We start from the raw sequence: 26,849 nt of genomic DNA on the forward strand, positions 1-26,849 counted from the left end.
AGCGTATGAAATGCCACAGAGGTCAGTGAGGAGGAATTCTTCCAGGGCGTCCTTCTGCACTTTGATCTTTAAAAACCAACAGCATCTGGTCTGACCCACATCTTAAGAAGTCTCCCCGTGGACGAGGTGACACCTGACCATTGGGAGGCTACCTGGAGAAAAGAGGGTCACAAATTAGACTTGTAAAGTGAAATAGAAGAGTTCATAGATACTGGAACCGCATTACCTGAAAGGTTTCCTTCCATACAGCGATACACGGCCCTGATGAAAGGATACGACAAAGCAGCCGTTTCTCCCTGTGTTGATCAGCTGAACGTCCTGGGTTGTTCAAAGGGCAGCTGACACACATCCTTCACGACGCCCTCATTGAAATAAACAAGCTGCCGATTAGAAGTTGCTGCGACCACCTCAGATCTCAGCCCCCCTCATCACCATCACCCTATCAGCCGAGGCACCAGCATGCACCGCGTGACGCAGCGTAGGGATGAGGCAAATCACACTGCCGTCAAACACGCGTCCAGTCTGGACGAAATAACCCAGAGTTTGGTCCGTGGACTGTCCGAGGACAAACACTCTCCTCTCTTGTGGAGGGGAAGTTCTCGGCGACACTGTGGGACAGCTGAATGGGTATCTGTCTCACCTCTCCGCCGGCTGTGGCGACGTATAGAAGACGTGACCGGGTGGGTCCACAACACGTGGGGCCGTGGTATGGACGAGTGGGATGGAAATGAAAGTGGAGGTGGACTGGATGTTATGCAGGGATCTGTTTTCTGTGAATTTCACATGAGACAACAACAGCATAGTGGTTGTTTCCTGGTAAATGGACTGCTTAACATATTGAGCCTGGACTGATGTATCTGTCCGGGACTTGTTATGTGTTTATTTTATTTCATTTTCTATTTGTTATTTTTATGTTTCATTGTCAAAATAAGATTGTGCATCTTTTATCTTGACTTTGCCTTATTTTTTTTCCACTGTTCTCTTAAATCATAAATAAATAAATGCTCACCTGTAGTCTAGACTCTAACGCTTGAAGAGTGAGGAGATAGTTCTCTGATGGAGGAGGAGACGTCCGTGTGGCTTCACCGTCCTGACAACGCTAAACATGTATTTTCTGTTAGTCACTCTTGCATCTGTCACAGATAAATGTAACCGTGATGGAAAAAAATGATGCCTTACAGCGTATGAAATGCCACAGAGGTCAGTGAGGAGGAATTCTTCCAGGGGCTGTCCTTCTGCACTTTGATCTTTAAAAACCAACAGCATCTGGTCTGACCCACATCTTAAGAAGTCATCCACGTGGACCGAGGTGACACCTGACCATTGGGAGGCTACCTGGAGAAAAGAGGGTCACAAGTTAAGACTTGTAAAGTGAATATAGAAGAGTTCATAGACACTGAAAGCACATTACCTGAAAGGTTTCCTTCCATACAGCGCATACACGGCCCTGATGAAAAGATACGACAAACAGGCAGCCGTTTCTCCCTGTGTTGATCAGCTGAACGTCCTCGGGTTGTTCAAAGGGCAGCTGACACACGTCCTTCACGACGCCATCATTGAAATAAACAAGCTGCCGATTAGAAGTTGCTGCGACCACCTCAGATCTCAGCACCGCTCCATTACCATCACCCTCATCAGCCGAGAGCACCAGCATGCACCGTGTGACGCAGACGTAGGGATGAGGCAAAATCACACTGCCATCAAACACGCGTCCACTCTGGACAAAATAACCCAGGGTTTGGTCCGTGGACTGTCCGAGGACAAACGCTCTCCTCTCCTTGTGGAGGGGAAGTTCTCCGGCGACACTGTGGGACAGCTGAATGGGTATCTGTCTCACCTCTCCGCCGGTCTGTGGCGACGTATAGAAGACATGACCGGCGTGGGTCCACAACACAGTGGGGCCGTGGAGTATGGACACACTCTCCTTTATGTGATAAGGGAGTCTGAAGTTAACGCAGGGCTCTAGTGTGTTTGAGCTGCTCAGTGTGAGGAGACTATACCTGAAGCTCTCCTTCTTCTCACTCCCTTTGGTCACCAAAACACACGGGGTGGACACTCTCCTCTGAACATCTGTGGCACATCTGCACTTGACAATATCAAAGTGGGCTGATGTTGTTTTGCTGCTGATGACAGCAGCTCCCTGTGCTGCCTTCAGGAACACGTTGCCCTGCTGTTCGTATGAAAAGCAGCAGTACACCAACTCACTTTTGTTTGTAAGTGAAGCTGGCTTGCAGTTAAATAAGATCACACCTCCAGAGAAGGAAAGCCGATGGGGATTTTGACACAAATCTCCCAACGGCATTATGCAATATATTAGTGCCTACCTAGACACAGGTTCGATCCCTCCTCATGGACGGCTTCAAGTTAACGTTATTTCTTCAGTTAAGGAGCTGGTCACTTTTCATGACAAAAGTCTCACTAAAGTATAAAAATAGACGATTTAGTGCCAAAAAATACTTATAAAAGGAGGATTTAACCGTTTTTAACCTAAGTTTAACCGTTTTAACCGAGATTCAACCGTTTTTAACCGAAGTTTAACCGTTTTTAACCGAGATTCAACCGTTTTTAACCGAGATTCAACCGTTTTTAACCGAAGTTTAACCGTTTTTAACCGTTTTAAACGGCTCGTAATCGACCGTTAGCCACTCGAAGCGTCGCGCCAGCTGAAATCAAACCAGGTGCATCACGGGTAAAAAAACAAAAAAAAACAGTAACGGTCGTGAGTTGGCGTTAATTTAAATTTTTAAACGAATCATATATTTATTTATATAAATGAGTTTATTGACGACTTTCTTGTGATTTTTTAATACAATCCTCTCTGCTGCTGCTGCCTCCAAACAAAACAACATAACACAAGGGAGGAGAGAGAGAAAGAGAGAGAGAGAGAGGTGTGGCTACGCGGCCGGAGCCAAAATGGCGACGGCAGGGGAGGAGACGGGACGCCAGTTTCACTCAGCGCTAACTAGCTTAGCTCAATAAGGAACTAACCCGAGAGCACGGAGACGGAAACAGTGTTAATCATGGCCGAACTTGACCAGCACGAAGGAGAGCAGGTATTTTATATAAATATGTTAGAACCGTTTTTTTTATTTATATATATATATACAAGTTGAAACGAGCGACGTTTTCCTGACACTGTTTCTTTTTTTCTCTCGCAGGACATTGAGAAGAAAATTGAAGAGACGAGACAGAGATTTAAGAATGAGTTCCTCCAAGGTAACAAGTTATTAAGGATAAGCTGCTTTTAACTTATATAGCTCTCTCTCTTTCTCTCTTTTCACAGTTTTTGTATTGATTTCTGCTTGTTGTCGGTCTACATAACGTGACATATCTGAAGGTTAATTGTGCCACTAGTTCTTAGTTAGCTGTTTACTTTGTCATGTTGCTGACATCATGACCTAAATGCCCAGATAAGCTCCCAAGCAGATGACTAGTTAGAGCTCTGCATGGCCAACATGTACTAGTTTAGACTGGATTGGACTTTAATTTGACTTTGCACAAGCACAGTGTGATCTTTATGGCTTTGACAACATTTTAAATATAGTAAAAGTGGGACAAAGTGACCTTCTTTTGTATTTCACTGCCTTTTTTTTGTTTGTTTGTTATGTTTACAGATTCGACAGAAAAATATGACTCCAGAGACGTGGAGAGGCTTCAAACCGATGATGCTCTGGTGGAGGGCTACCTGACGTGGAGGCTTTATGCTGTCGACGATGCCTTGAAAATGATCGATGAAAGTCTCCAGTGGAGAAAAGAGTTTGGTCTGAATGGTAAGGAGTCAGCGCCGGATAGTTTGCAACGTGATACGCGCACCAGAAAGTGCATCCTTTTTGATGCTGAAGTGATTTCGTGCTTCTTTTCACTAAACAAAAGACGCCACCAAAGTTCTCAAACACTTAATGTAGTTAAGAAAGTTCTCCTAAAATAAAATAGTCATTTAAATCAAGAGCTACAAGTTCAGAAAGTAAGTAAACAAGATAATTCACAGATAGATAGATACTTTATTGATCCCAAGGGAAATTCAAACATCCAGCATGGGATACAGAATTAACCTCTACTACAGTAAACATACGTTAAAGTGAACCTGCATTTAAATTAAACCTGTGCTAAGATCTTTTAAAATAGAAAAATAAAAATAGAAAAACTATAAACTAAACAAAAGACGCCACCAAAGTTCTCAAACACTTAGTGTAGTTCAGGAAGTTCTCCTAAAATAAAATAGTCGTTTAAATCAAGAGCTACAAGTTCAGAAAGTAAGTAAACAAGATAATTCACAGATAGACAGATACTTTATTGATCCCAAGGGAAATTCAAACATCCAGAATGGGATACAGATACACATTAGAATTAACCTCTACTACAGTAAACATACATTAAAGTTAACCTGCATTTAAATTAAACCTGTGCTAAGATCTTTAAAAATAGAAAAACTTTAGAGGTAAAAACTATATACAGTTTAATTAAGCTGTAAACGGATGAATGACAGTCACAGTATTTAGCAGAGGAATAATGACTCTAGTCCTTGGCCAGCTTTTGGTACATGACCGTTGACGATAGATGGTCCTACAGGCACAACGTCATCCCTCCCAAAGCAAATACTGGAGGTCAGTATCCAGTCCGCCTAAAAGTAGACTTGTTTACACTGCCGTATTTAGATGTTTGCAAGCTTGCAACACAGATCAGTAGTTTTCTTTGTGCTGCACTGGGATGAACCGAGACAGAGTGTCATTGTGCGTTAAACACCCGTATCTCCACGCGTAGGCTGACCCCCGAGAACAATCGGCACTGTTTTCTGTACTCTTGAGGAATTTGACGTTTCCGTTTCTTAGTCTTCGATCCAGCAAATTCAATTTGTCAAATGGTTGTTTTTTAAGAAATTTGATTTGTACAAGTCATTAGTGTCCTGGAGCCGTGTGTTGTTAGTTCTTTTTTTTTTCTTTTTTACAATTGTTTGATGACAAGTGTGTTGTTTTCTGTCAGCTCGAACAGTTTTAGTTTTCAGGAAACTGGGATCCTCAGCAGAAGGTTCAGTCAAACAGTTGAGACTTCCTCTAGATACTCGGGGAAAGTACAGCTGCCCATTTAACAGAAACTATTAAACATACTACGTGCATGTGATTTGTTTTAAATAGTTTCAGTTGCTGTACACTACTTTTAGTTATATTTATGTATGTAATGACTCATCTCGAGGAACAGAGCAAGGTGGCTTTGTTGAATATAAAGATTAAAAAATAATAAAATCCTTAAAAAACAGTAAACATTTTCTGTTTATTTTGCACCTTTTTATGTAGTTCAATTTAAGATTGAAATAGTTTGTAGGAACCTTACAAGCGACCTCAGCCCTTGGCTTGCAATGCCATGTTCTGTGCAGATAATAGTTAGATTGTAACAACACACGCATCAGATAACAGAGTAATGTGTGTCTGCATGTGTATTTCAGATCTCACTGAGAGCAGCATTCCCAAATGGATGTTCGAGACTGGTGCCGTTTATCTCCACGGATACGACAAAGAGGGCAACAAGCTCTGTACGTAGTTACAGGCCTGCTTACATAACATATTCTAACATGCATGTTCTAACATATTCTACACTTATATGTTGATTATTCATTTTCTGTTTCACTGTGTTTTAGTCTGGTTCAAAGTGAAGCTACACATGAAGGATAACAAAACAATCACGGACAAGAAGAAGTATGTCGCCTTTTGGCTGGAGCGGTATGCGAAGAAAGAGCCCGGGATGCCGCTCACTGTTGTGTTTGACATGGCAGAGTCTGGCCTCAGCAATATAGTGAGTCCATGACGCACCGTCATCTTATTTTATTCACGTGTCATGCTGTTATTCAGGTTTCATTTTAGCTTCTTTCGAGCCCAAACTTCTTTTTACATATTCATTCCCTCCACGTTGAATAAGCTTCACTCTTATGTCAGTTTCTTTGCCGTCATTTAAACGCTTCTTGAGCGTCCTCATATTTCTTGCCGTTTTTGAGCTGTGGTCTTGCAGGGACTGATGCTCTTCAATGGGTTTTACACTTTGGAGATTAAAGTAACCTTTAAATCCCCGTTGGTCAATTCGAGTGGACTGTCTAATCCGTCAGACTCAGTGTCACAGGCGACGAAGCTCTCTCTCTCCCTCTCTCTCTCTCCCTCTCCCTCTCCCTCTCTCTCTCTCTCTCCCTCCCTCCCGCAAAGAGAGCATTTCATTGGTTAGGGCTCTCTCTCCTGGAGAAAATGGCTCAATTAAATACAAATAAACCAACACGAGCAAGGCAAAAAAAAAGGATAAATAGCTGCGCGGCTCTAATATGGAATGAGTAGATTAGAAGATCATTTTGGAAAGCAGTTGAACCGCAGTGCGAGCTAGAGCAAGGGTAGCCAGTATGATCTCGTTAAGCCTCGGGAGTGAGTCTCCTGCATAGCAATGAGGCTTCCAGCCAATTATGGAGCCTGGCCAGGGTGGTAAGGCTGTATCTACTGACATGTCTGCTGTTTGTGATCAACATAAAACAGTAAAATCATTTTTACCTTTAAAAAAAAGGTGGTAGAACCTTTCACCTTAATATCTTTTATATTATTTGTTAGATTTTCTAAACACACGGCTAAAATTATCTGTTTGAGTCACGTGGACAAAACGCATTAAAGCCTAACCCATTTATTGTGAACTCTCGCAGGGTTGTCACCTCGAAATGATTAAAAGTTGTTAGATAAGATGTGGTGCGATGAAAACGGTGTGACGGAACAAGCGAGTTCAAAACTTTGCGAATTAACCTCCTCGAGTCCCTCTCAGACAAAGGATTTGAGAGGGATTGAGCAGGGGATCATTCACAGCTTGAGCTTGTAATGAATTTTCATTTCCTGTTAAGTGGGTCACTGCAGATCTAGAGGTGGTTAAGTGTGAACAAACATTCTCCCTGTTGAAAATCCATAAAGCGTCTTTTATAGTTGAAGCAGCTTCAACTGCGTGGCTCTGCTATTTATATCCGTGTTTTTCACTTTGTGTTTCAGGACATGGAGTTCGTGAAGTACATTATCAATTGCTTCAAAGTGTATTATCCAAAGTTTTTATGTAAGTAACACACGTTTATCCACATTCATCAAGTCAAACCTGTGAATTTCAGAACCTAAATCTCACTGAATTGTATCATTCCAGCCAAAATGATCATCGTGGATATGCCTTGGATCATGAATGGTGAGAGCGAGCTCGCGTTCTCGCAGCAGTTCACACAAACGTCTTTTTTTAAATATTGATGTGATTCTGACATCTCGAGCGTAAACATGTCTCTGTTTCAGCCGCGTGGAAGATTGTGAAGTCATGGCTGGGTCCTGAGGCGATCAGCAAGCTCAAGTTTGCATCCAGATCCGAGATCCAGACGTTCATAGGCCCCGAGTACCTGCCACCCCACATGGGTGGAACGGTATGCTATTATGTCTTTCTGGGTTCTGTTCAACATTTCCAAAATAGCCTTAGCTCCTGCATTAATAAACGTCTGCCAGACAGTTAATAAAAGATGCAGTATTCATTAAAACCGGTCATAATCATCTTTTGTTGGGATCATATTGTAGTGAAACACAATTATGTCGTGAAACATTTTAAGAAATAGTTTTGCCATCTCGAGTAGTGTTTGTGCCACATTCAAATCTTTAATATTTTATTAGCAATTTACGTTTTTATGGTTTGTAGACGTTAGATGAAAGAAATGTTGATCGGGTTTGTCAGTTCACAATAACAGACACTTCATCACTCCTCCAACAGTAAACACCGCTTTGATTTATTTAACAGAATTTCCTTTTTATTCATATCCAAGTCATGGGACTCTGTAAGCATTCACGATGATTCAATTAAATTGATGTGCCGAAATTATGCATGTAGTAATATGACTTCTCTGGCCACCGTCCAGGATCCCTTCAAATACAGCTACCCGCCTCTTCCCGACGACGACTTCCAAACGCCCATCTGCGACAACGGACCCATTGTTGGCGAGGACGACGTGGAGAGCAAAGAAGGTGAAATGGAGGGCAAAGATGCACTTTCAGAGTCCAGCTTCAACTCTGAGGTCGCGGTAAAGCCCAAAAAGGTACATTTTATTATTATTTTATTTATTTATTTTTTAAAAGTTTAGTTAAGCTTAACTTAAACGGAAGCATGTCTTCATCAGCAGTTCGTTTCTCCACCGTGTAAAGCAGGACGGCTCCTTTGCAAGTCACTTTGGCAGGACACAGTAAGCGGGTCTGTTCGTTTGATCCCGTTGTCTGTCAGAATGTAGATAAGTCAGGTGAATTAAAACTAAACTACTGTCTCTACAACTATCAGTGTAACCACTCTCATGTGTAACATGAGCTGAGAGTGATCCAATCACGATAAAGGCGTCCATCTCTCACAAGACGCGACGTCCCGTTTCTTCTTTCGCTCGCCGAGATTACAACGTGTAATCGAGCCACTCCGTAGAGACGACTGTGAATTAAGTGGGCAAGTAATGCCCTGATTTGGAAGACATTAAGCTCTTCTTTGCTCATTGTCACTGTGAAGGTGACTCCTAATGTCTTTGGCCACAGTTAAATCCCGCGCATCACACTCGGCTCCTCTCATCCTCTCTGCTCCTCGTACGGTCCGCAGAGTTGTGGTTACTTAAGCTCTTCCCTGCTGCCCCAGCGTAGCGCCATCACTGAGACGACGAATACGTCAACCGCCCCCTCACTCTGGTGTCACCAAATTCTGACCTACTTGCAAAGAAGACCGCAGTGCATGTCACACACTCCCTACAGGACAAAGCGCTTCGTAATCTATTTAGCTTCTTTTCTGGCTGGTGTACGCAGAGAAAGCCTGCATGGAAATACACGGAGGGCATTAAAAGGGGTCGTGTCAGGTTATGCCCGGGTTAAGGCAATGCCTGTCGATGACTTGTATGCGTGCTGTCGTGACTGTTACTGACATATCTTGTTGTGGAGCAGCAGACTTGAGCTTAACCTACATTCGATGTGAAGACTAGGACGTAACTGTGATGTAGTTTATAGAAGCTGTTTTTTTTTTGGAAACCTAATGGTGCTGCATCACCCAAAGCTACTCCCATGAGTCTGCTAAGCCCCAACAAACAAACAAGTCTTAATAAACACCACATTGGTCATGCACAACAGCTTTTAGATTTGCAAAGCAGAGATATGCAAATAAGCCAGCCGCAGTAATAATCTACAGTTAAGTCTAAGTTTGGAGTTTGTTAAGATGTGAATCACCTCAAGCTTCTTTGTGGCATATTTTTCTGAGACACTAACCCCAGAGAAAAGGTGAATAGCACCGTCGCCTAATTTCATCTCTAGACACTAAACGCAGCAGCAGTTTTCAACAAGCGCCACACTCCTCTGGGGTGTTGCATATCAAAACATTTGAGTCAGCTCTGTTGGAAAGAGAAAGGTACTTTTCAGGTTAGACAGAGAAACGAGTTAAACAACCACAACCGTGTTGTGACACATACAGTCACAGCGTGTGAAATATAAGCACGCACGTGAATATGAGTGCAATCAGATGAGTTTGAGGATTTGTTGAGGTTTTACTCTAACCTTTAATTGTATAGTGATTCAACTGAATGTCGTTCATACTGCCACCGCGTGAAGGTTACACACTAATTATAACTGAAGCCAGGAAACCGAAGGAACCCCACCCTTTGGCCGAGGGCTCATTCATCCCTTGAAGGCTTCGGTGTTGGACGTTTGCCAAAGAACAAATGTCATCGTAAACAGATGCTTTACAAAGAAACACAAAGGGGGGACGAGTGACGTTTGTAACTGTTCTAACACGGTGTCTGTCGCTTCATGTGCTTTGAAATCTTCAGCTTGCACACAGTGAAGTCATTTCATTCAGCTTTTAGGAATCAGACTGCGTTTCTTACCAGCCTCTCAACACTTCGAAGCCCGCCTGAACGCATTCCACAGTACTGTTGCCCGGCTTTTTCTCTGCAGCTTGTCTAAATAAACAGACGCTCCCCACCCCGACCCAACCCACCCCGTTCCCCTTCCCTTCCCATCCCGACCTGAATTCTTCTGGGTTCCAGGCAGCACCGCTGCTGACAACTCGACGGCCATCGGGAACCTAATTTGCCTTTCTCCTCTGTTTTTGAAACAAGGGCTGGAGGTGGTAAGGCAAAGTGTAGGATCACACCCACACACGGAGCTCAGAGTCCAGAAGATATCGCCATTGCTGGAAAAAGACAAGGTGCACTCACATGTCTCTAAATTACCGTGAGTGCACCTCCGCCCTTTTACAGTGGACTGATGAGCCGTCACCTACACGTTCGTCCCTTTGACCCCGTCCTGGACCCTAACCCTTTTCAATTCGACCCTCTAAATCGCACTGCACTGTTTTCAAAGAGCACAACATTTTTTTTTCTCAATGGACGTAGGCTAAATGAAGTAGCCTACCTTTTTTTTTTGCACAATAATGTACCGCAACACTGAACCGAGCGAGACACTCGCCGTTCACATTTCACACTATAATCAGCTCAGAGAGAACAGCACAACACTCCTGCCAATGAACGTCTTACCTTCTCACCTCAGATTAAAGAAACTATGAAGGTAATCATCGTTACATCGCAGCAGACTAAATTATTAACCCCTCAGCACTACGTCTCTGTCCTCCTTTAGCCTTTGAGGCATCTTTTTTTAACAGAAGTTGCCTTGTCCTCTAACTTCTTTTACCAGAGTCTGTGACTCTGGAGAGTGCTTATCATGTATCATGTACTGTGCCTTTTTAAATATGTACTGTATAATCAGTAGACACTTCCTTTTAATGAGCATTTCACTAATCTCCGTTAAGGATACTGTAAAATCTTTAATGATTTCTTTGTCTTTTGAATTTCATATCTTACACATGATGTGTAGAAGATGTTTAATTATGGTCTATTTTATTTCTTTGTTGCATTACAGTGTTTTTTTTTGTTTGTTTTTAAAATAAATTGTTTTGTTTGTTCTTTGTTAATCTATAATGTAATTTTGATATGACAAAGACACTGTACTGTTAATCATAAATCTGTATGACTCAGCCTACGATTTCAAAAAGTTTGATATTTAACTACTTGAGGATGTTTTTTTTTTTTTAGTAAATTCCCCCAAATTTGTGTTGCGCTTTTAAAAAAATGACAAATAAATAGAGACATTTCATCAGCAGCTGATTATCTCTTCATGTCTTTTCATTGTGGCCGTAAATTAACACGTTCACGTGCTTATCACAGCAAATGACACACTTCCTCCACCTCCTCCTTTCCCCCCATGAGTCACAAATGTGCCCATCACATGCAAAGTCCGCTCACCTCTGTCCCCCTTTCCCTCCTCCACGTGTGTTTTACACAACACGTGGTGCCAGCAACACTGTGAAAGCATCCAACCCCCTCCACCCCCAACTACTTGTAGCTATAATATCCAACATTATGGAGACGTTTCACAATTCCTATCCTGTCAGCTGCTGGAACGGTCTTCTGATCGGTCTGCTGATGATTTAGGTCAGAGTTTGTGGACGGTTTTCCTGAAGTGAAACTCTCCATGAATGACTGATACTATGACTTTTGGTCTGCTTAAACTATTTTCGCTCTCTGTTTTGTCAAAAGTCATGAGATCATGGGTTATTTTTGTTGCATTGGACATGCTGTTTGTTTTTTTTATATAACGGGAACAAGGGTCAGGGTCAGAGTTAAAGGAAAGAAAGATTTCATTGTGATAAAACTCTACACTTTAATCATAACAGACAACTGTCAAGAACTTCATTAACTGATAGCTTTCTCCGCATGAAGGGCCAAAGGTCAAGCATTTTTCATTTTCACGGAGGGAACCAGATAAAAAAAAGGGTCACGTGATTTCCCACTATCTGCGCTCGGGAGTCTCGTTTTCTAATTAAGTGCTCTTTTGTTGTTGTTTCAGGTGAATTTCCTGGAAGACAGTTTGAGGTCAGAGGACAATGATAGAGGAGACGCAGGCACCAGGACCAAAGGAGTCAGGAAGCCACTGACGACCTTCAAAGGCCCTCTGCTGGATGTCAGGTAGGTCATCCTGCTCGCGCCTCCCTCCAACCTTGTTTTGAGCCGTTAGAGAGGAAAAACAAGACGTTCTCTGGACACTTGTGGCTGACTTTAATCTCTTTCCTTTCTGCGTAGATATATTCAATAAAAACTGATCATTATATATGTGTTATATCGATATAGTGCAGGACTATTACTGTATTTTAGCTGGGTCTACCTAATGAACTGGAGTGCATGGACATAAATTGAATTCGTCTTGTACATATTGACAAAAATCTTCTCTTGCGTATTGGGCTCGGAGCCTTAAAGCTATTATTGATGTGTTTGTACATTTACAGCCCGATTGATCCGGTCGCACGTGTGGCAGGAATTTTAAAGGATGCTACCGATCGATTGTTCAGCGAGAATCGCCGGTCAATGATCGATTGAATATTAAGACGGGAGCGCTCGTCACCTCGCGCACGTGTCATTAAACGCATCCTAATTGAGCGTTCATTGAACTGAAAGCATCGACTCTGAAAAGGGAGTACAGCAACGACACAATGATCTGTTTGGTTACTCGCACACTTTGTCTTACTCCTCGTTTTCGTGAACATCGTCCACCGGAGCTGTGTTTTTTTTACTCTGTAACCGCTTTGATGTGAGGATTTTTGACAGCTCAGGGCTGTGAATTATAGTGATAAACAGATTTAAATGAGCCTTAAATGCAATTATGTTTCTGAGCTGTGTTAGCCTTAAATCGAGGCCGTAGGATTTAAGAGTTCGGGGAGGGGGGGGCTTTGATCTTGTGTTCGCCAAAAGGGTTCCCGAGCCCGAAGACTAACTCTGAGCTCAAGCGAGTGCCAGACAGTCTACAGCTGTTTTTACTGGGGTGGAAAAAGAGCACATGAAGGCATTAGAAAGAAAAAATCTTTGTTCTTGGGAGTGTTGGTCCATGAAGTATAGCCAAGCTGCATTAATAAAGGCTTTATACATGTGAACCGAATATTATAATCCATTTGCTTGTTTCCCCTCGGCCAATTTAACGCCCCCCCTTCCACTGCTATAACTATTCACTGTTCACTGAGGCTGAAGTCATCAACACTGTTTAGTGTTTTGGAAGTTCCAAAAATCCATGGACTTCACCTCATTTGACGCTCGTTCAGAGAGAACTCGTTCCACGTTGGGAAATTTTGTGGATTTTCCCTCGTTCGCTGTCACAAAATCAGCTTTCATTCTAAATTTCAAAACAAATTTTGTTTTTAATGTCACGATGGCACCGCCACATTTTATTTTTTTGCATTCATTTGTATAGCCGGAAAGAAAAAAACACTTATTTTAAAACAATGTTTGCATGAAAGCAGGCAGACGGTCACAAAACAACAAACAAGACAGACTTTCAACAGCCCATGTTAGCTTTTCTGCTTAAGTCTGCTGACATTACATTGTTCGGCTACTACATCTTTAAAACCCAGCTCTCCTGAAGGGGCTTGGTCGCCTGCAAATGTCACTCTGGTCCTCACTCTTCAATACCACTCACGACACCTCATGTTTGTTTACCTTTTCTCTCGTTATCCTGACTCTCAGTCAGCCGCTGAGACAGCGAAGGAGTGTCTCTGATATAGTATTATTAACAATAATAGACCTTGTTGACAGAGGGAGAGCTATAAATCTCTCTTGAAATCAAGCAAATCACAACATGTTAACTCTGCTGAAAGCTGAAACCGGCCGGTCCGGTCCATCATCTAACCGACTAATTGTGTGAGAGTTGGTTTGTGATGATACGAGTAATTGTAAATATGTGGGAATATGCACCACAGACGCACATCATCAACTGGAATGATGAGGCAGGCGTTGTTACCTGGCTTGTAAGATGGGTGGGGAGAAAACTGTATGCGATGCATTCTTCTAAATAAAAATGAAAAAATAAAATTACCAACCGCGCCACCGCCAAGAAGTCTTGACCACCTGTTTGTCGTGCAAACACCAGCTCAATTTTGTTCCCCGAGAACGTTTTAGATTAAAGTAAACGCGCTCGACAGAAATCCTGTCTTTGAAAGTGACGCTGCAGACGGCGAGGCAGAGGAATCACAGCGGTTTGTATTAATAAGAAACATAAGATGCTGCATCTAGCAGTTGCATCAATATTGAAGTGCACAAACAGACACTAATAGACACAAAATGATGGTTATTTTTAAACCCGAGCTTCTAGTTTCCACCCAGATATCTTTTTAATGTAGCTCCTGTTTCACAGTGTGTGTTTTCATCTCTCTCTCCATGCAGCCCTGCAGAGGAGCTCAGCTTCGGTTCTGGGGAGACGGAGAAGAAATGCCTCATTATCCTGAGCAATGTGACCAAAAATCAAGTGGCCTTCAAGGTGAGCGTGAATGACTTGTGTGGTTTGCTGCTGTAATGAACGCATGATGAAATGATTGGATTAGATTAGACTGAATTAGATTAGATTGCAATCTTTTATGGGTTTTAAACTGTTAGGCTGGTTGACAAATCATGCGTGTGCTATAAAAACTGTAATGGGCCAATTATCCCCGACATTTCATCGTCTCACTGTCGTGTCCACAGGTCCGGACCACGGCGCCTGAGAAGTACAGAGTGAAGCCCAGCAGCAGCTGCTGTGAACCAGGAGCATCAGTAGATATAGTGGTGTCCTTACACGGAGGTACTGCACTTTAGCTCCGCACTCTAACTCCCGCTGAACTTCAGAATAATCAAATCCGGTCCGGCCTCTTACCTTTTCCCCCCCAAAGTGCCGGCAGCCAGTTTTCTTTGCCTGGCATGCATATTTCACGAGTGATAAAAGAATCATCCGCCCCCCGCCCCCCAAAACAAACCATCAGACGGCCGTCAGTGCTGCGCGAGTTAAAAACATTTTGCGGGCCTTCAAAGCAGCGGAGATGTCAGCTGTGTGTTATGATGTGCTGCATGTAAGAGAGGAATCAGCCCTGCCTATTTCAGGGTTGTTTTTTTCCCCCCCAGAGCTTTTATGCTGGCACTTAATCTGTTTCTGAGTCAGCTACCTTGGTTTTGTTATTGATTGATTTTAAATTCTTCCTTGACACTGGAAAGAAAAATAACCCTCTCTAACTCTGTTTTTTATGAAATCAGATTGAAAAAAAATCAATATTTTCTTCCCGAAAAAAATCCATCAATGATTTAAGATCTACAAACAGCAACACACATTGTACTCATGCCATGACTTTTTTTATGTTTTTTTTTTTCCTTTGCAGGTTCTCAAGCCTCTCCGCAGGACAGATTCTTGGTCATGGCTGCAGAGATGGAGAACGCTGGATCACAAGAACTCGCACAGTTCTGGAAAGACGTATCGAAAACAAAGATCATGGAACACAGGTACACATTCTTAATTTAGACATGTCAGCATTTGTGCATTCTCGGTCTCGTTTGGTCTGTTTTGCCACACCGGTTCTCGTTACAGTTGTGACAGTTGGGACTTGTAGGCTGCATATCACCCCGGTGGCCTCTGCTCATTAGATTGTGACTTCCCCACAGATTGCGCTGTCATGTTCTGGAGAGCGAAAAGCCTGCAGCGAGTCCTCTCAGGGACAGCCCTGTGGAGACGGTGAGCAGCGGGCAGCAGGAACTAAACACAGCGGTGAGTCCTCCACAATACTTTACTGTCTTTAAGTTGATATGTTTGTTTAAAACTCGTGTCTGTCAATATTTCAACACTTACAAACAATATTTTACAAGCTCTAGACTTGAAACCAATAAAGATCTAACAGTTTATCTCCAAAAACGTACACGCAGGCAGCGGATCATAACTTAAATTTCATGTTGGTGAGTATAATGTGTAGGTTGTAAGTGTGTAATGCTAGTTACAGCTACCTAGTTTATGTTTGTACCTGTTGGGAAATATACTTATTTGCTCGTCACGTCTACGTGTGAACTATGGAGCTAAAACAGGGAGTTGCACTTCAGTGTCTTTCCAAACTATAAACTATTCGCCTCCCTCCTCCAGAGCCATCGTCTAACTCATGACAAGATATCGAATAAATGTGTTTCCCAACATGTGAAACTGTCCCTCTAACTTACCGTACATCCCTAGTCTGATTTGTTTCCACGACTTTCATTACAAGGTTGTTTTTAGATTGATAAACCAGCTCAGTGACTCGTTTTCTTTTCCCACCAGCTCATGCGAGTGATGGCCTGCAACTCGCGGTTGGAGCAGAAGATGAATACGTGTCTGTGGGTGCAGAAGGTTCTCATCGGGTTGGTGCTGGTCCTTGTGGCGCTGAACCTGCTGTGTCTCTTCATGCTGGGCTCTTCACAGCGGCAGTCCTGACCTGCTCCCTCTACCGCCTGCATCCGTCAACCACAGACCAGGTTCCAGTGGGACCACAGTCGACCGCCTGAGGGGACAGTCATCCGGGACTTTCTCCTCCTCCTCTTAGCCTCCTCCGCCGTCCTCAGAGGCCGCTGCCATGGAGGCGAGGAGGGCCGCATTAGGGACAATATAAGTTATATGAAGAGATTGTACCTGTCTCTTCTCAGGCACTTGAGCGTAAAATACAACAGAGACACTTTTAACAATGTGACATGAAATCAGTAATGTTGTTTTTTAAGGTCGATCATGGAAAACAAAAAAGTGTATTTATTGAAGAAGTCACAGTTATTTTTGTGATCATGATGTATAATTCTTTTTTTATATTGTATAAATCTACATAATATAAAATAAACACTTTTGTCAGTCGTTTTGTTGACGCTTCTTTTCTTAGGTCGGGCACAGATGAACTAAAGAACATCTGCCCGCCGCCTTCATCCTCAGATGTCGATGCTTCGGTCACTCTGTAGTCGTGCTTTGCATCAGTATTCACACTTCTCTAATAAACCCTCATTAGTACAGAGGTGCCTAATTGAAAACATTGCAGTGTCTGACCTTACTAAACCTCTCCTCGCTCAGACCAAGGAGCCACAGGAGATCTCCCACTATATCCCCCCCTCACCCCTCTATTTGTTTTAATTACCCCGACGCTGGCAAACTAAAAATACCAAAGCAATTACTGGCGAGCACAAGGACACGGCTCAACCCACTTGTAGCCTTAGTAGGAAAACACTGATATCTATAACAAGATCCAGCTCAGAGCAAATCGGGATGTGAGCAGTCGCACGAGGAATGATCACAACTGGGGTTATTAGATGTGTGTGCACATAAGGGGTTTGTCTGGCTCGTTCGCAGTAGGTGGCGGCTGCTCGCATTCAAAGAGGGAAGGGATGATTAGAGTGACTCATGCAATAACGAGTAAACTGATCCTACGTTGATTAAAAACACTGGTTTATTCCTTGAAGATGTGCACGGCGTCGCTTGTTTTTGTACCTCATCCTATTTGAACTCTGTCTTTTAAAAACCTCTCCATCAATAAGCTGTTTGTAGAACAACCAGGATATATTTTTAAAGTGAGCATGTGCACTCGGGTGTGAAACGCGAAGCATTACGTGTTTCCACTTCCCTTTTGAGCTATTTGGGTAGAAAGTGCCTATGCACTAAAAAAAGAAGGAGGGGAAAAAATTGGGGGTTAATGGAGTGATTTCCTCTGGAGAATAAAAGTAAAAGCTTTCACATAGGTGGGTTTATTTTTTAAGTGCATCTAAGTGCCACACAGTAACAGACTGAACCTGTGCACTGCACGGACCAAAAACGTCACCGGTGGTTTCCAAGATGGTTTATAGTGGGAAAATAATCTGGGCAGTCATTTGACACTGATTACCAGACACACATTTCACCCGTTTGTCTATATTTCACTCATTACAGGCGGTGGATATTGTACATCCGCAGTATTGATTTAACATTAAACACCAGTTAAATCGAAACCCGATTCAAACGTGTGGCCTTCCTTTCCTTCCACCCACCCTCCCCTCGGGGCACTCATGCAGTGTTTGAGGGGACGATGATTTGGTTCAAGTGGTGACGTGGGACGCGGATGGATTGATTGTGGAGTTAATGAGAAGATCTGGCTTGAGATGAAGCCGCACAACTGTTGCTTTCGTCGCCACGGGAGAGAGAGAGAGAGAGTTCAGGGTGAACTACAGTACCACGCGCTGCCCTTTTTAATCATCTCTGTAAATAAGTGATAGAAATCAACACTCATTACACTCCATCGCCTGATTTCTGCTTGGCTGATTGGCCGTATGCGCAGACAAACACACGGGTCAAGAGGTCAGCGAGGTCTTTGAGTTTCACACACACTCGGTATTCATGTGACTTGTGTGGACAAAACTATTGAGAGGATCAGGAAGAAAAGATGGATGTATTTTGCATCGCTTCAGGCGGTGGATAACCAAGTGATTACCATGAAATCAGCCGGCACATTGTAAATAATAGATTAGGGCCATGAAGGGAGCCGGTGACCTAAATAACACGTATTCATCTGAATTAATGGGAATAAAAATGATATACATCTTTGCTGCTGTGGCATCTCTCCTCCTCAGGTTGTTATCATCGAAGTATCACAGCACCACGAGAAAATCAGAAGTTAATGCACGCTTGATTCTTCACTTAAACATCTGCAAAGCTCCATTTCTCTGTTATCCTCGTGGCTCTTCTCAACTGAACTGGGTTATATCATATTAATTCACACAATGAATACATCAGTGTCATCTTTTTGCATTCATTGTTCACTTAATGCTCGGGGTCTTTGCGTGTGGTCCTTGTGCTGTATACTTTAAAATATACTCTTTAGACTCTAGGGATTACATTTGCATAATATATCCACACACCCCGTGTACGAACACGAACCCATGCTCGGATATATTATTAAAGCATGTTTTTGTCACAGTCCTTATGCAGAAAAAATGTTTATTTCCTCTTCAAACATAATCTGTCAGCAAACAATACAGTGTGTAGACATACAGTACATTACAAACATATTACAATATCTACACAGAAAACAAAGAAAGGAAAAAATGATCTTTTAGCAGCTTGAACCTCTGGAGGTTTGTGTGTATGTTCAGTGTATTACAAAGTGAAAATGTAGCAGCTTTGTAGCTTTTTTTGGTCATGATATTAGAAACAAACTTCCGTGTACGGGACATGAGGACGTTTGGATATGAGATTTTAATGTCTGGGAGAAAAAAAAAACATCTCAGCATCAAAACCTTTTTGTTTTATTTAAATGTGTAGACTTGTGTTATTAAAGAGATATTTTATTATATCAAACCTCAATTTGTTCGACCTTATGAGCCCGTATTCTCATTTTAAAACGCTTATTTGTTTATGAATATTTTACAACACTTGCTTCAAAAGTATCAGCTTGTTTACAGAGGTCTGTCACAGAGGAAAATTACAGTGAATTACTATCCCAACCATGAACCACTGTAAAGTCTTCTCACCACCAAGATTATGCAAGGACACCCCCTGCTGACCTAACAGCGAAGTCCTCCACCGCTCATAGTCTGTGTTACTCGGTGCATTTGGGCTCCCCTTGTGTCTGACTGGTAGGAAAGATACCGTTTGACTTCTGTGGGAAGGTGAAGGTTTTGAATCCCATCCAGCCTCTGCTTGCCCACAGTTCTCCTGATGTGCAGCCGGCACAGCTGCATCAGAGTAGAGACTCCTGTGCAGGCATCACCATGATAGAGAGATGTTTTGATTAATGCAAAAGTCATGGAATACCCCCACAGTGAGGCTACCTGGTTAGTTTGGGTTGAATACCTCCTGCTTGTCTCAACAACCTCTCCACCAGGCTGTTGGGAGGTGCGAGGTCCAGCGGCTGTTTGCCCTCAGAGTTCCTGAGGGATCGATTGGCCCCGTGGTCGAGCAGGACAGACACCAACTCGGGGCTGGACAGCCGAGCTGCGATGTGCAGCGGCGAGTCCCCAGACACACTTTGACCGGACACGCCGCTGTTCACGCTCGCACCTGAAGGAGAGCAGAGACTAATGAGGCGTGATGTCCTCGCATTACATAACTGGCGAGGGCGGTTCAGTTAAAGGTTGTCTTTTTTTCCACAGCGGAGCACACAACACAACTTATCCTCTTCATTGCTTACATAAAAAGGCCATTTCCAAGCGAGACTGCACTCACTTAAGTCGTGAATATTCAAATCAGCAAGCCCCCCCCAAAAATGATTTATTTGACTTCATGCAAAACAGAGCATTAATTGTATAAAGGCTTGAGGTATTTGTGTTTAATATTCTCCTTTTCCAACAGATTTCAGCTCATTATATAAGAAAAAGTCCTGGATTCAAAATGTCACATAGTATGTGAGTATCAGCAAAATGTGCTTAAAGTATGACAAGTAAAAGTACTCCCAACAAAACACACCCTGTTCCCCAACATTTCTGTACACATACACCTACAAAAGCCCTTCATGGTCAGGCACCATCATGTCTAAAAGAGCTCATAGTACTTCACTACCCCTCCAGAACACTGCGCTCTCAGGATGCTGGGTTCCTTGTGGTTCCTTTAGTCTCAGCTATCAACCTCTTCTTCTGTGGAACAAACTCCCACACACACTTTTAAGAGTCAGCTTTTGATAGAGCTTATAGTTAGGTCCTCATTAATGCATGGTACTAACTAAACTTCTTCCCCTGGGTTTCTGTGCTCTGTCGTCCAGCAGGTTCTCGTGGATCGTGGCTGCTGCTGTGGTCCTGCACGACGTCCACTACACATATATTATTATTACTATTATTATCATTATTGCCACCATATCTCCATTACAGTTTATAGTTAGTTATTGTTTTGGTGCTGTTCTGCTGTGGATAATATTATAAAGAGTACTCTGTTTGGAAAGTGTCATGAGATAACTTCAGTAAATTTAATTGAATTAAATACGCAGTATATATTCATTAATTTAAGTGCAGTGTTTGAGTGGTTTGATGGAGGAGGTGCAGACAGTCCATTCTTGCCTCTGTTTTAGTAACTTTTTTATTGATCAATGCCAACATGTTTGCACTCTATTAAGCAGCTTCCTGTTTTCTGGTGCCAAGTAAGATGAATAGTTCAATATTAAACAGCTGGTTACACACCTATGATAAAGCATGTTGTTATAAAAATCAGGGTTACACAGCTAGTTAGATGTTTTAACTCATATGATGTTTGTTCCTATTTATTACATGTCTTGAAGGCATTTCCCTTTATTGCTGTTTTACTGAGACTGGCAGGGTAACGTAAAGTTCAGGTCAATGTATGAATAGAGGGATTTGAGAACAGAATGGGGCCTAGGGACAGGTCAGAGAGATGATATCTAGATTGGGGACATACTGGCTACTGATTTTGTTGAAGAAAACTGTTTAGATGCTTTATATGCAAATTGTCTGTTAACAATTTACAGGGGTTGACACAGCCCATCTTTAGGAAAATGTATAAGAACCAACTGTCAGAGCTCCTCACGGAGCCTTTTTCTCTGTAACCCTCTGTAATAAATTCAACTTAAACTTTGATGCTTTGAATCCGATCCTCCTTATTTAAGGGTTTTTCTTTAAAATTCCCGTAACACATGTATATTATTATTTATTTACTTATTGTTATTATTTTAAATATTATATATTATACTTAAGAGGAGGCTTTTGTGCATGGTAGTATCACTGAAGTGAACAGGAACATTTTGAAAGCAGAACTTTTACTATCTTTTTGTTTTTTAGTATATTTACTCTATGTTATTATTACTTCTGCTTCAGTAAATGATCTGTGTACTAGCAACAAGCTGTCGTAGTTTTTTGGCAGCAGTATTATTAAGCCCTTGTGTTGTGGTAACATCGTCTTCACTCACTGTTCAGGACTCCCCTGTTGCATGTATAAAAATAAAAATAATAAGAATTATATCATATCAGAATCATAATAACTGCAAAATGTATTTTAAAGGAGATGAAATACTTAACTGTTTTTCCTCTGACTAAATATTTTGAAGTGGTAATCCCTCTCTTCATCACACACTCGGCTTTGGTGAAGGCAAAACATAGAAATGATCATAAACCTTTTTTTTTATTGCACCAAAAAGGAAAATGTGTCTAGTTTTAGGTTATATGGATTGTGCATGAAGAAAAGTCAGAAACAGAAATCTCTCCGCAGAGTTACGTTATGTCACACTGAGGTCATTTAGGGCCCAGAGATGTCTATCCACCTGTTAGACATCATTCAGTTGACCGTGCCCCCCATCAACCTAAAACAATAACATTAGTTATTCTCACCAAGCTGCAGCAGTTTCTTCACAGTGCTCAGATGCTGATTGGAGCAGGCAACGTGGAGAGGTAAACCGGATTGGTCGATATACTGATCCACATCTGCGCCGTGCCGAACGAGAGGCTCGATGCACTCTGTGTGACCTAGACAGAGTTTACCAGAATCATCACAATCAGAAGTGACGACTTGAAAGGATGCGCTTTGAAATCTGTTTGCACCGGGGTGGAAGAATATGCAGCCGTTTTACTTTGTAGGCAACAACACACACTGTTTTTTTTTAACACATTATGCATTTTTCAGACGTGTTTAGGCACTCTGTGCATTTTGTAGCGACTGATTATTACTGGTTCAGCATAGATTATCCGTGCGTACGCAGTGGAATGTGACCTCTAACCTTTAGCTGCGGCCCTGTGGATCGGAGAGCTGGACTGGCTGGTCCCTGAGGGAGTCGCTCCATGTTGAAGGAGCAACGATACGCAGGTCACATGGCCCCGGGCGCAAGCTTCTGACAGGGGAGTTTGTCCATCCACTGTTGAACTGTTTACCTGTAATGAGTTTTCCAGAACAATTCACCAGAAACGATCCACAAAGTTTTAATTAGAAGTCAAACAAGCAGAAGCACAGTTAGACTTTGTATCTGCCAGATTAAGGTTTGTTAATATGTTATTGTGCATGCATGTGCACGTGTGTGTGTATTCGGTTAATTTCTCACTAACATGCAGCAGCACAAAGTTAAACCCTGCAATAATTGATATGGTTGTTTTCCTTTTAAATGCAGGCACAAAACACACTGTTTTCATTTGAGGTCATGTTAAATTTACCTAAAATTATAAAGTCTTACTAACATTTGCCCCATTTTCCATCAGAAGCTTGGCACAAGCCACATGGCCTTGGATACACGCTCCGTGGAGTGGAGAAACCTGGTCCAGCGTGTTCAAATTCACACATATACCCTGTGAACCACATATAAAATCACTGAAATGCTGCAGATGCACATATGCACAACAGACTTAGAGTCCTGTCTGCAGTATAACAACTATACCTGTGCAATGAGTCTCTGCAGGGCAAGGGTACGTCCATTAAAGGCAGCATCGTGAATAGGAGACCAGTCCGATTCAACGTCTAGGTGTAGATATTAAAAAATAAAATCACGTTTTAGTCAGTGTCATGCTTTCGAATGGCTTGAATTTAAAATGCATTGGTATTTATGGTGAAGCAGTAAATATACTGCCAGCAGCTACTCACCACTCATCAAAGGGTTTGAGAAAAAAACAGCCCCACTTTGACATGCAGCGTCCCGCCGTGTCTCTCCATGTCCAGTAGACATTGTTGACAGTGGCTGGTCCAAAACCTGCTCTAGTCTGCAAGTTTTTCCTTTGTCAAAACCGAATCTCAATCTGTTTGGTCCTCATCTGTTTTCACTACGTTTGTGGCAGGTCTGTGATGTCATTTCCTCTGACTCACACACACAAAAAGTGTTTGCCATGCAGGAAACAGGCTGGTTGAATGTGGCTGTTTGGGTTTCAGCCAATGGAGGGGCAGAGAGAGAGAGAGGACCTGTTGACCAGCTCAGTAATTTGTGTGTAACTTGACACTGTTCATCCACACCCATCCTCTGCAGCAGGAGATGGGCGGTTTTAAGAGTATAATGAAGGGAAACGACTACATGCATAAAGTTAGAAAAGGCTTTGTGTAATTATTGGTTTAAATACTTACACGATAACTCATAATGAGTTGCTACGTTTAAAGATATAGTGTATAGTTTTATTTCTTTTACGCCTGATTAAGGACATATCAGTACTTTATTTTCCATTAAACCCATTCTAGGTTATTTTATATCCTTGGCGAGAGTTTATGAAAACAGCTGTTATTATACTTTAAATTGTTAGACACACACAGCTTTAACATTTTATGTGTGTGTGTGTGATATTGACATGGCTGCCACTGAATATTTTTATTTCCAGATTTTCTCAAAAATGTATTTTGATCTTTGTTGCTTCACGTGGATGTTTGACATTAACTATACAGAACGTTGTTCGTGCAGAGTTTGACACCAGAAGACTGTTTTCTCAGGGGAACGTTCCCTCTTTGCACACACACACACACACACACACACACAGGTGTGAAACCTGTTTTATGAGGCATTGTTGTCTAGCAGTAAATGTTTATAAAAGTATGAATATTTGCATATTCTTAGGTCCTATTTTTCAGATAAGGAAAACAAGTAAATATGCTTTTAAGAATGTTGTAAACAAAAATCTTTATTTGTGCGTGGAAATAAATTATTATTCACCTTTTAGGTTATTTCTCTTTCACAAATCCCTCACATCCTGTTATTATCACAGAGCGTATTTTTATGCAGAATGCAGTGTGACATTTCTTGATATTATCTTTACACCCCGAGAGCAAATATTAAATTAAATGCTGTGAAAAAAAAACTGTTCTATGGATGTCACAGTCGTGTAAAAGTCTTTGCACGTGTTTAGGTGGGAGGCCTACAAGGAGGGGGTGAAAGGATCTTTCTGGTTAAAAAGATTTAGTTCGTTTCTACAACGTGACCATTGCTAGTATTAAATGTCTTTCAATAAATCAATATTAGCACTCTTAAATTAAATTCTGTAACATGTTTTTTTGTGGTGGTTATTATAACTTTTTAGTGCATTGCAAACATTAAAAGTATCTGCATTACACAGAATTTCATTCTCCTAATGTGTCACCTCAGTCCTCAAACACTGAATCCCAAGCAGCTCGGACAAACCTGACCTCTGACCTCCCTGAAGGGAACAACCAAGAGTTTAATTAAGTTCCCACACGCAACATCTGTATCTCGACAACGAAATGAATCCAGTCTGACGTGCGGCCAGCAGCTGCGTTACGGGTAATTATTGATTTAGGCTACTGTAGATGTCGTACTATAATATGAATGGTTTCACACACACAGCTATTCCCAAATGAACAGTAGCAGCCATATCTATTGTGTGCAGACCAGCAGAGGGCAGCAAGAGAGAGCAGACGTTTTAAACAGCAAGTCAATACTAACTGTTTTCCTCAGGGAGCAGTTAATCCTTGGCAGCAGGCTACAAGCTTGCCACACAATTGACTTTGTGCCTTGTCAGTGAAGGTGCGTATGGATTAGAATGCCACTGTACAAACTCAGTGAATGCCCTCGATGTAGTTCTGAATAACGAAAGGCCTTGATGCTTTGTTTCCCAAATAAATCTGCTGCTGCAAACGTCCAGCCTGCTTCCTCAGATCTTTTTCCAAGCAGGCAGATCAGCAGCTGCCGTGACCTCTCCTGCATCTGAACGTCCGCTGCATATCAACTGTTTCATGAAAAGCTGCACGTCATTCTCCGACATCCGTTTGTACACCTTTATTACTGCAGAACACATGAGAACTGATGCTGTGATCCGTCTGAAACACCATGCAGAAGATCGCTCCCGTGGTCACACAAACATGACCCAACAGGCAGCAGAACTAATAGGTGTTGACCATTTACCGATCACAAATGCCTCCAGGGTTATCATGTGGGCCTCCCATCAGGCCCAGCAGGCTCCACATTAAATCTATGAAATCCTAAATTTACAACCACCCACACGCTGAGGCTCATGGGTCAGATGGATGGACTTTAACCAGCTCGGTCATCGGCTACAAAACTGTGTCAGGCTCCAGTGATGGAAGACTCAACATCAAATGTGCATCATACTTCTTTTTTTCTCACTTTGGTTGAGACTCTAAAAGTTTTGTTTTTTACTGATAACTTGAGTTATTCTTTCATGTTTGTTTTTACTCATATTTGTTTTGTATTCACGCGTTTATGTTTTTTTAGTAAAGCGATTCGATCATTTATTGATCGATGGTGTCTTGCACTGTAGTTGCTGATTGTCTCACCATGTCTTTCCTCTCTACAACAGCCCTGAAAAACACCTTATTTATAGAGTCTGCCTACTTTGGAAACCAAGCTGCAACCTCCATGGCTGGGAAATGAAGCCAATGTGCAAGTGCTAAAAACTGTAATTCCTCAAACGTCCACTTGAGGCTGGCTCCAGAAGTGTCTCCATGAGTCCCCATGTTAAAATGTCCAACTTCACAGCAGAAATAAACATGTTTACAGCCTGGTACAAAAAAACAGTTTTTGGTCTCTGTAGCTAATTTCCCCGTTCATGACAACTGCACTGAGGGTGAATTTATATACAACTCACCTGTTCAAATAATATTAAAGCTTAAAGTTGTGCATAATTAACATTCGGTCCGGCTTAGGTCCATCCATGATCCACGTCTGTAGATATATAAGTCTCATTCTAAAGTAACTATGTTATATTTGTCTGTAAATCTTACACACTGGACCTTTAAATATATCAATTATCCATGTTTACAGTTGTAAATCCAAGATATATTATCTATTTTATTTGTTATTATCATTATTATCATTATTATTATTATTTGAATGTGCAGGTTCTTGTCTTCCATCTTGATTGAGTTATAAATGACTGCATGGAGTTTATTGGTTTGTAATGAATCAGCAGTTTTTTCTCTCTCAGGGGTTGAACAAAGTATCAAATCCAAAATGTCTCATTAGATTTGAGTGTAAATAAATAAATAAAAGTGTGAATAAATGAATAAGAACAGCAGCTTTGCTGAACTCACCAAACTTTAAGACTCTGAGTCTCTTTCTACCACACAGCAGTCCTTTGTCGGCTTCTTGCATTGTGGCACAGTTCA

At 41.9% G+C, this 26,849-nt stretch overlaps 3 protein-coding genes across 3 annotated transcripts in view; 1 reads left to right on the forward strand and 2 right to left on the reverse strand.

Moving 5' to 3' along the window:
• fancb (FA complementation group B) overlaps window positions 1-2,318 on the reverse strand; it is a 7,469-nt gene extending 5,151 nt beyond the window's left edge. Inside the window, exons 1-3 of the mRNA XM_019263164.2 lie at window positions 1,412-2,318; window positions 1,180-1,335; window positions 1,010-1,099 (exon numbers count right to left, since the gene is read on the reverse strand). Coding sequence (XP_019118709.2) covers window positions 1,010-1,099; window positions 1,180-1,335; window positions 1,412-2,302 — 1,137 coding nt within the window. The 5' untranslated portion in view covers window positions 2,303-2,318. The remainder of the gene's footprint in view (window positions 1-1,009; window positions 1,100-1,179; window positions 1,336-1,411) is intronic.
• A 558-nt stretch (window positions 2,319-2,876) lies between these two features.
• mospd2 (motile sperm domain containing 2) lies at window positions 2,877-16,700 on the forward strand. The gene is made up of 15 exons (XM_019263166.2): window positions 2,877-3,053; window positions 3,159-3,216; window positions 3,615-3,770; window positions 5,441-5,527; window positions 5,633-5,787; window positions 7,002-7,062; window positions 7,147-7,185; window positions 7,287-7,411; window positions 7,895-8,071; window positions 11,898-12,016; window positions 14,258-14,351; window positions 14,555-14,651; window positions 15,220-15,340; window positions 15,500-15,602; window positions 16,140-16,700. Exons 1-15 carry the CDS (start codon window positions 3,021-3,023, stop codon window positions 16,290-16,292), a joined length of 1,578 nt encoding a protein of 525 aa, XP_019118711.1. The 5' UTR covers window positions 2,877-3,020; the 3' UTR covers window positions 16,293-16,700.
• Window positions 16,701-18,826: 2,126 nt separating this feature from the next.
• LOC104925014 (ankyrin repeat and SOCS box protein 9) lies at window positions 18,827-26,824 on the reverse strand. Its single transcript, XM_010738529.3, has 8 exons — window positions 26,775-26,824; window positions 23,373-23,639; window positions 23,170-23,249; window positions 22,973-23,080; window positions 22,522-22,672; window positions 22,136-22,270; window positions 19,659-19,865; window positions 18,827-19,560 (listed from the first exon to the last, which is right to left on the reverse strand). The coding sequence occupies exons 2-8, from the start codon at window positions 23,452-23,454 to the stop codon at window positions 19,370-19,372; spliced, it is 954 nt and encodes a 317-aa protein (XP_010736831.3). The 5' UTR covers window positions 23,455-23,639; window positions 26,775-26,824; the 3' UTR covers window positions 18,827-19,369.
• Between the last annotated feature and the right edge of the window lie 25 nt (window positions 26,825-26,849).

This window comes from Larimichthys crocea, chromosome XVIII, assembly GCF_000972845.2.
Source record: "Larimichthys crocea isolate SSNF chromosome XVIII, L_crocea_2.0, whole genome shotgun sequence".
NCBI lineage: Eukaryota > Metazoa > Chordata > Actinopteri > Sciaenidae > Larimichthys > Larimichthys crocea.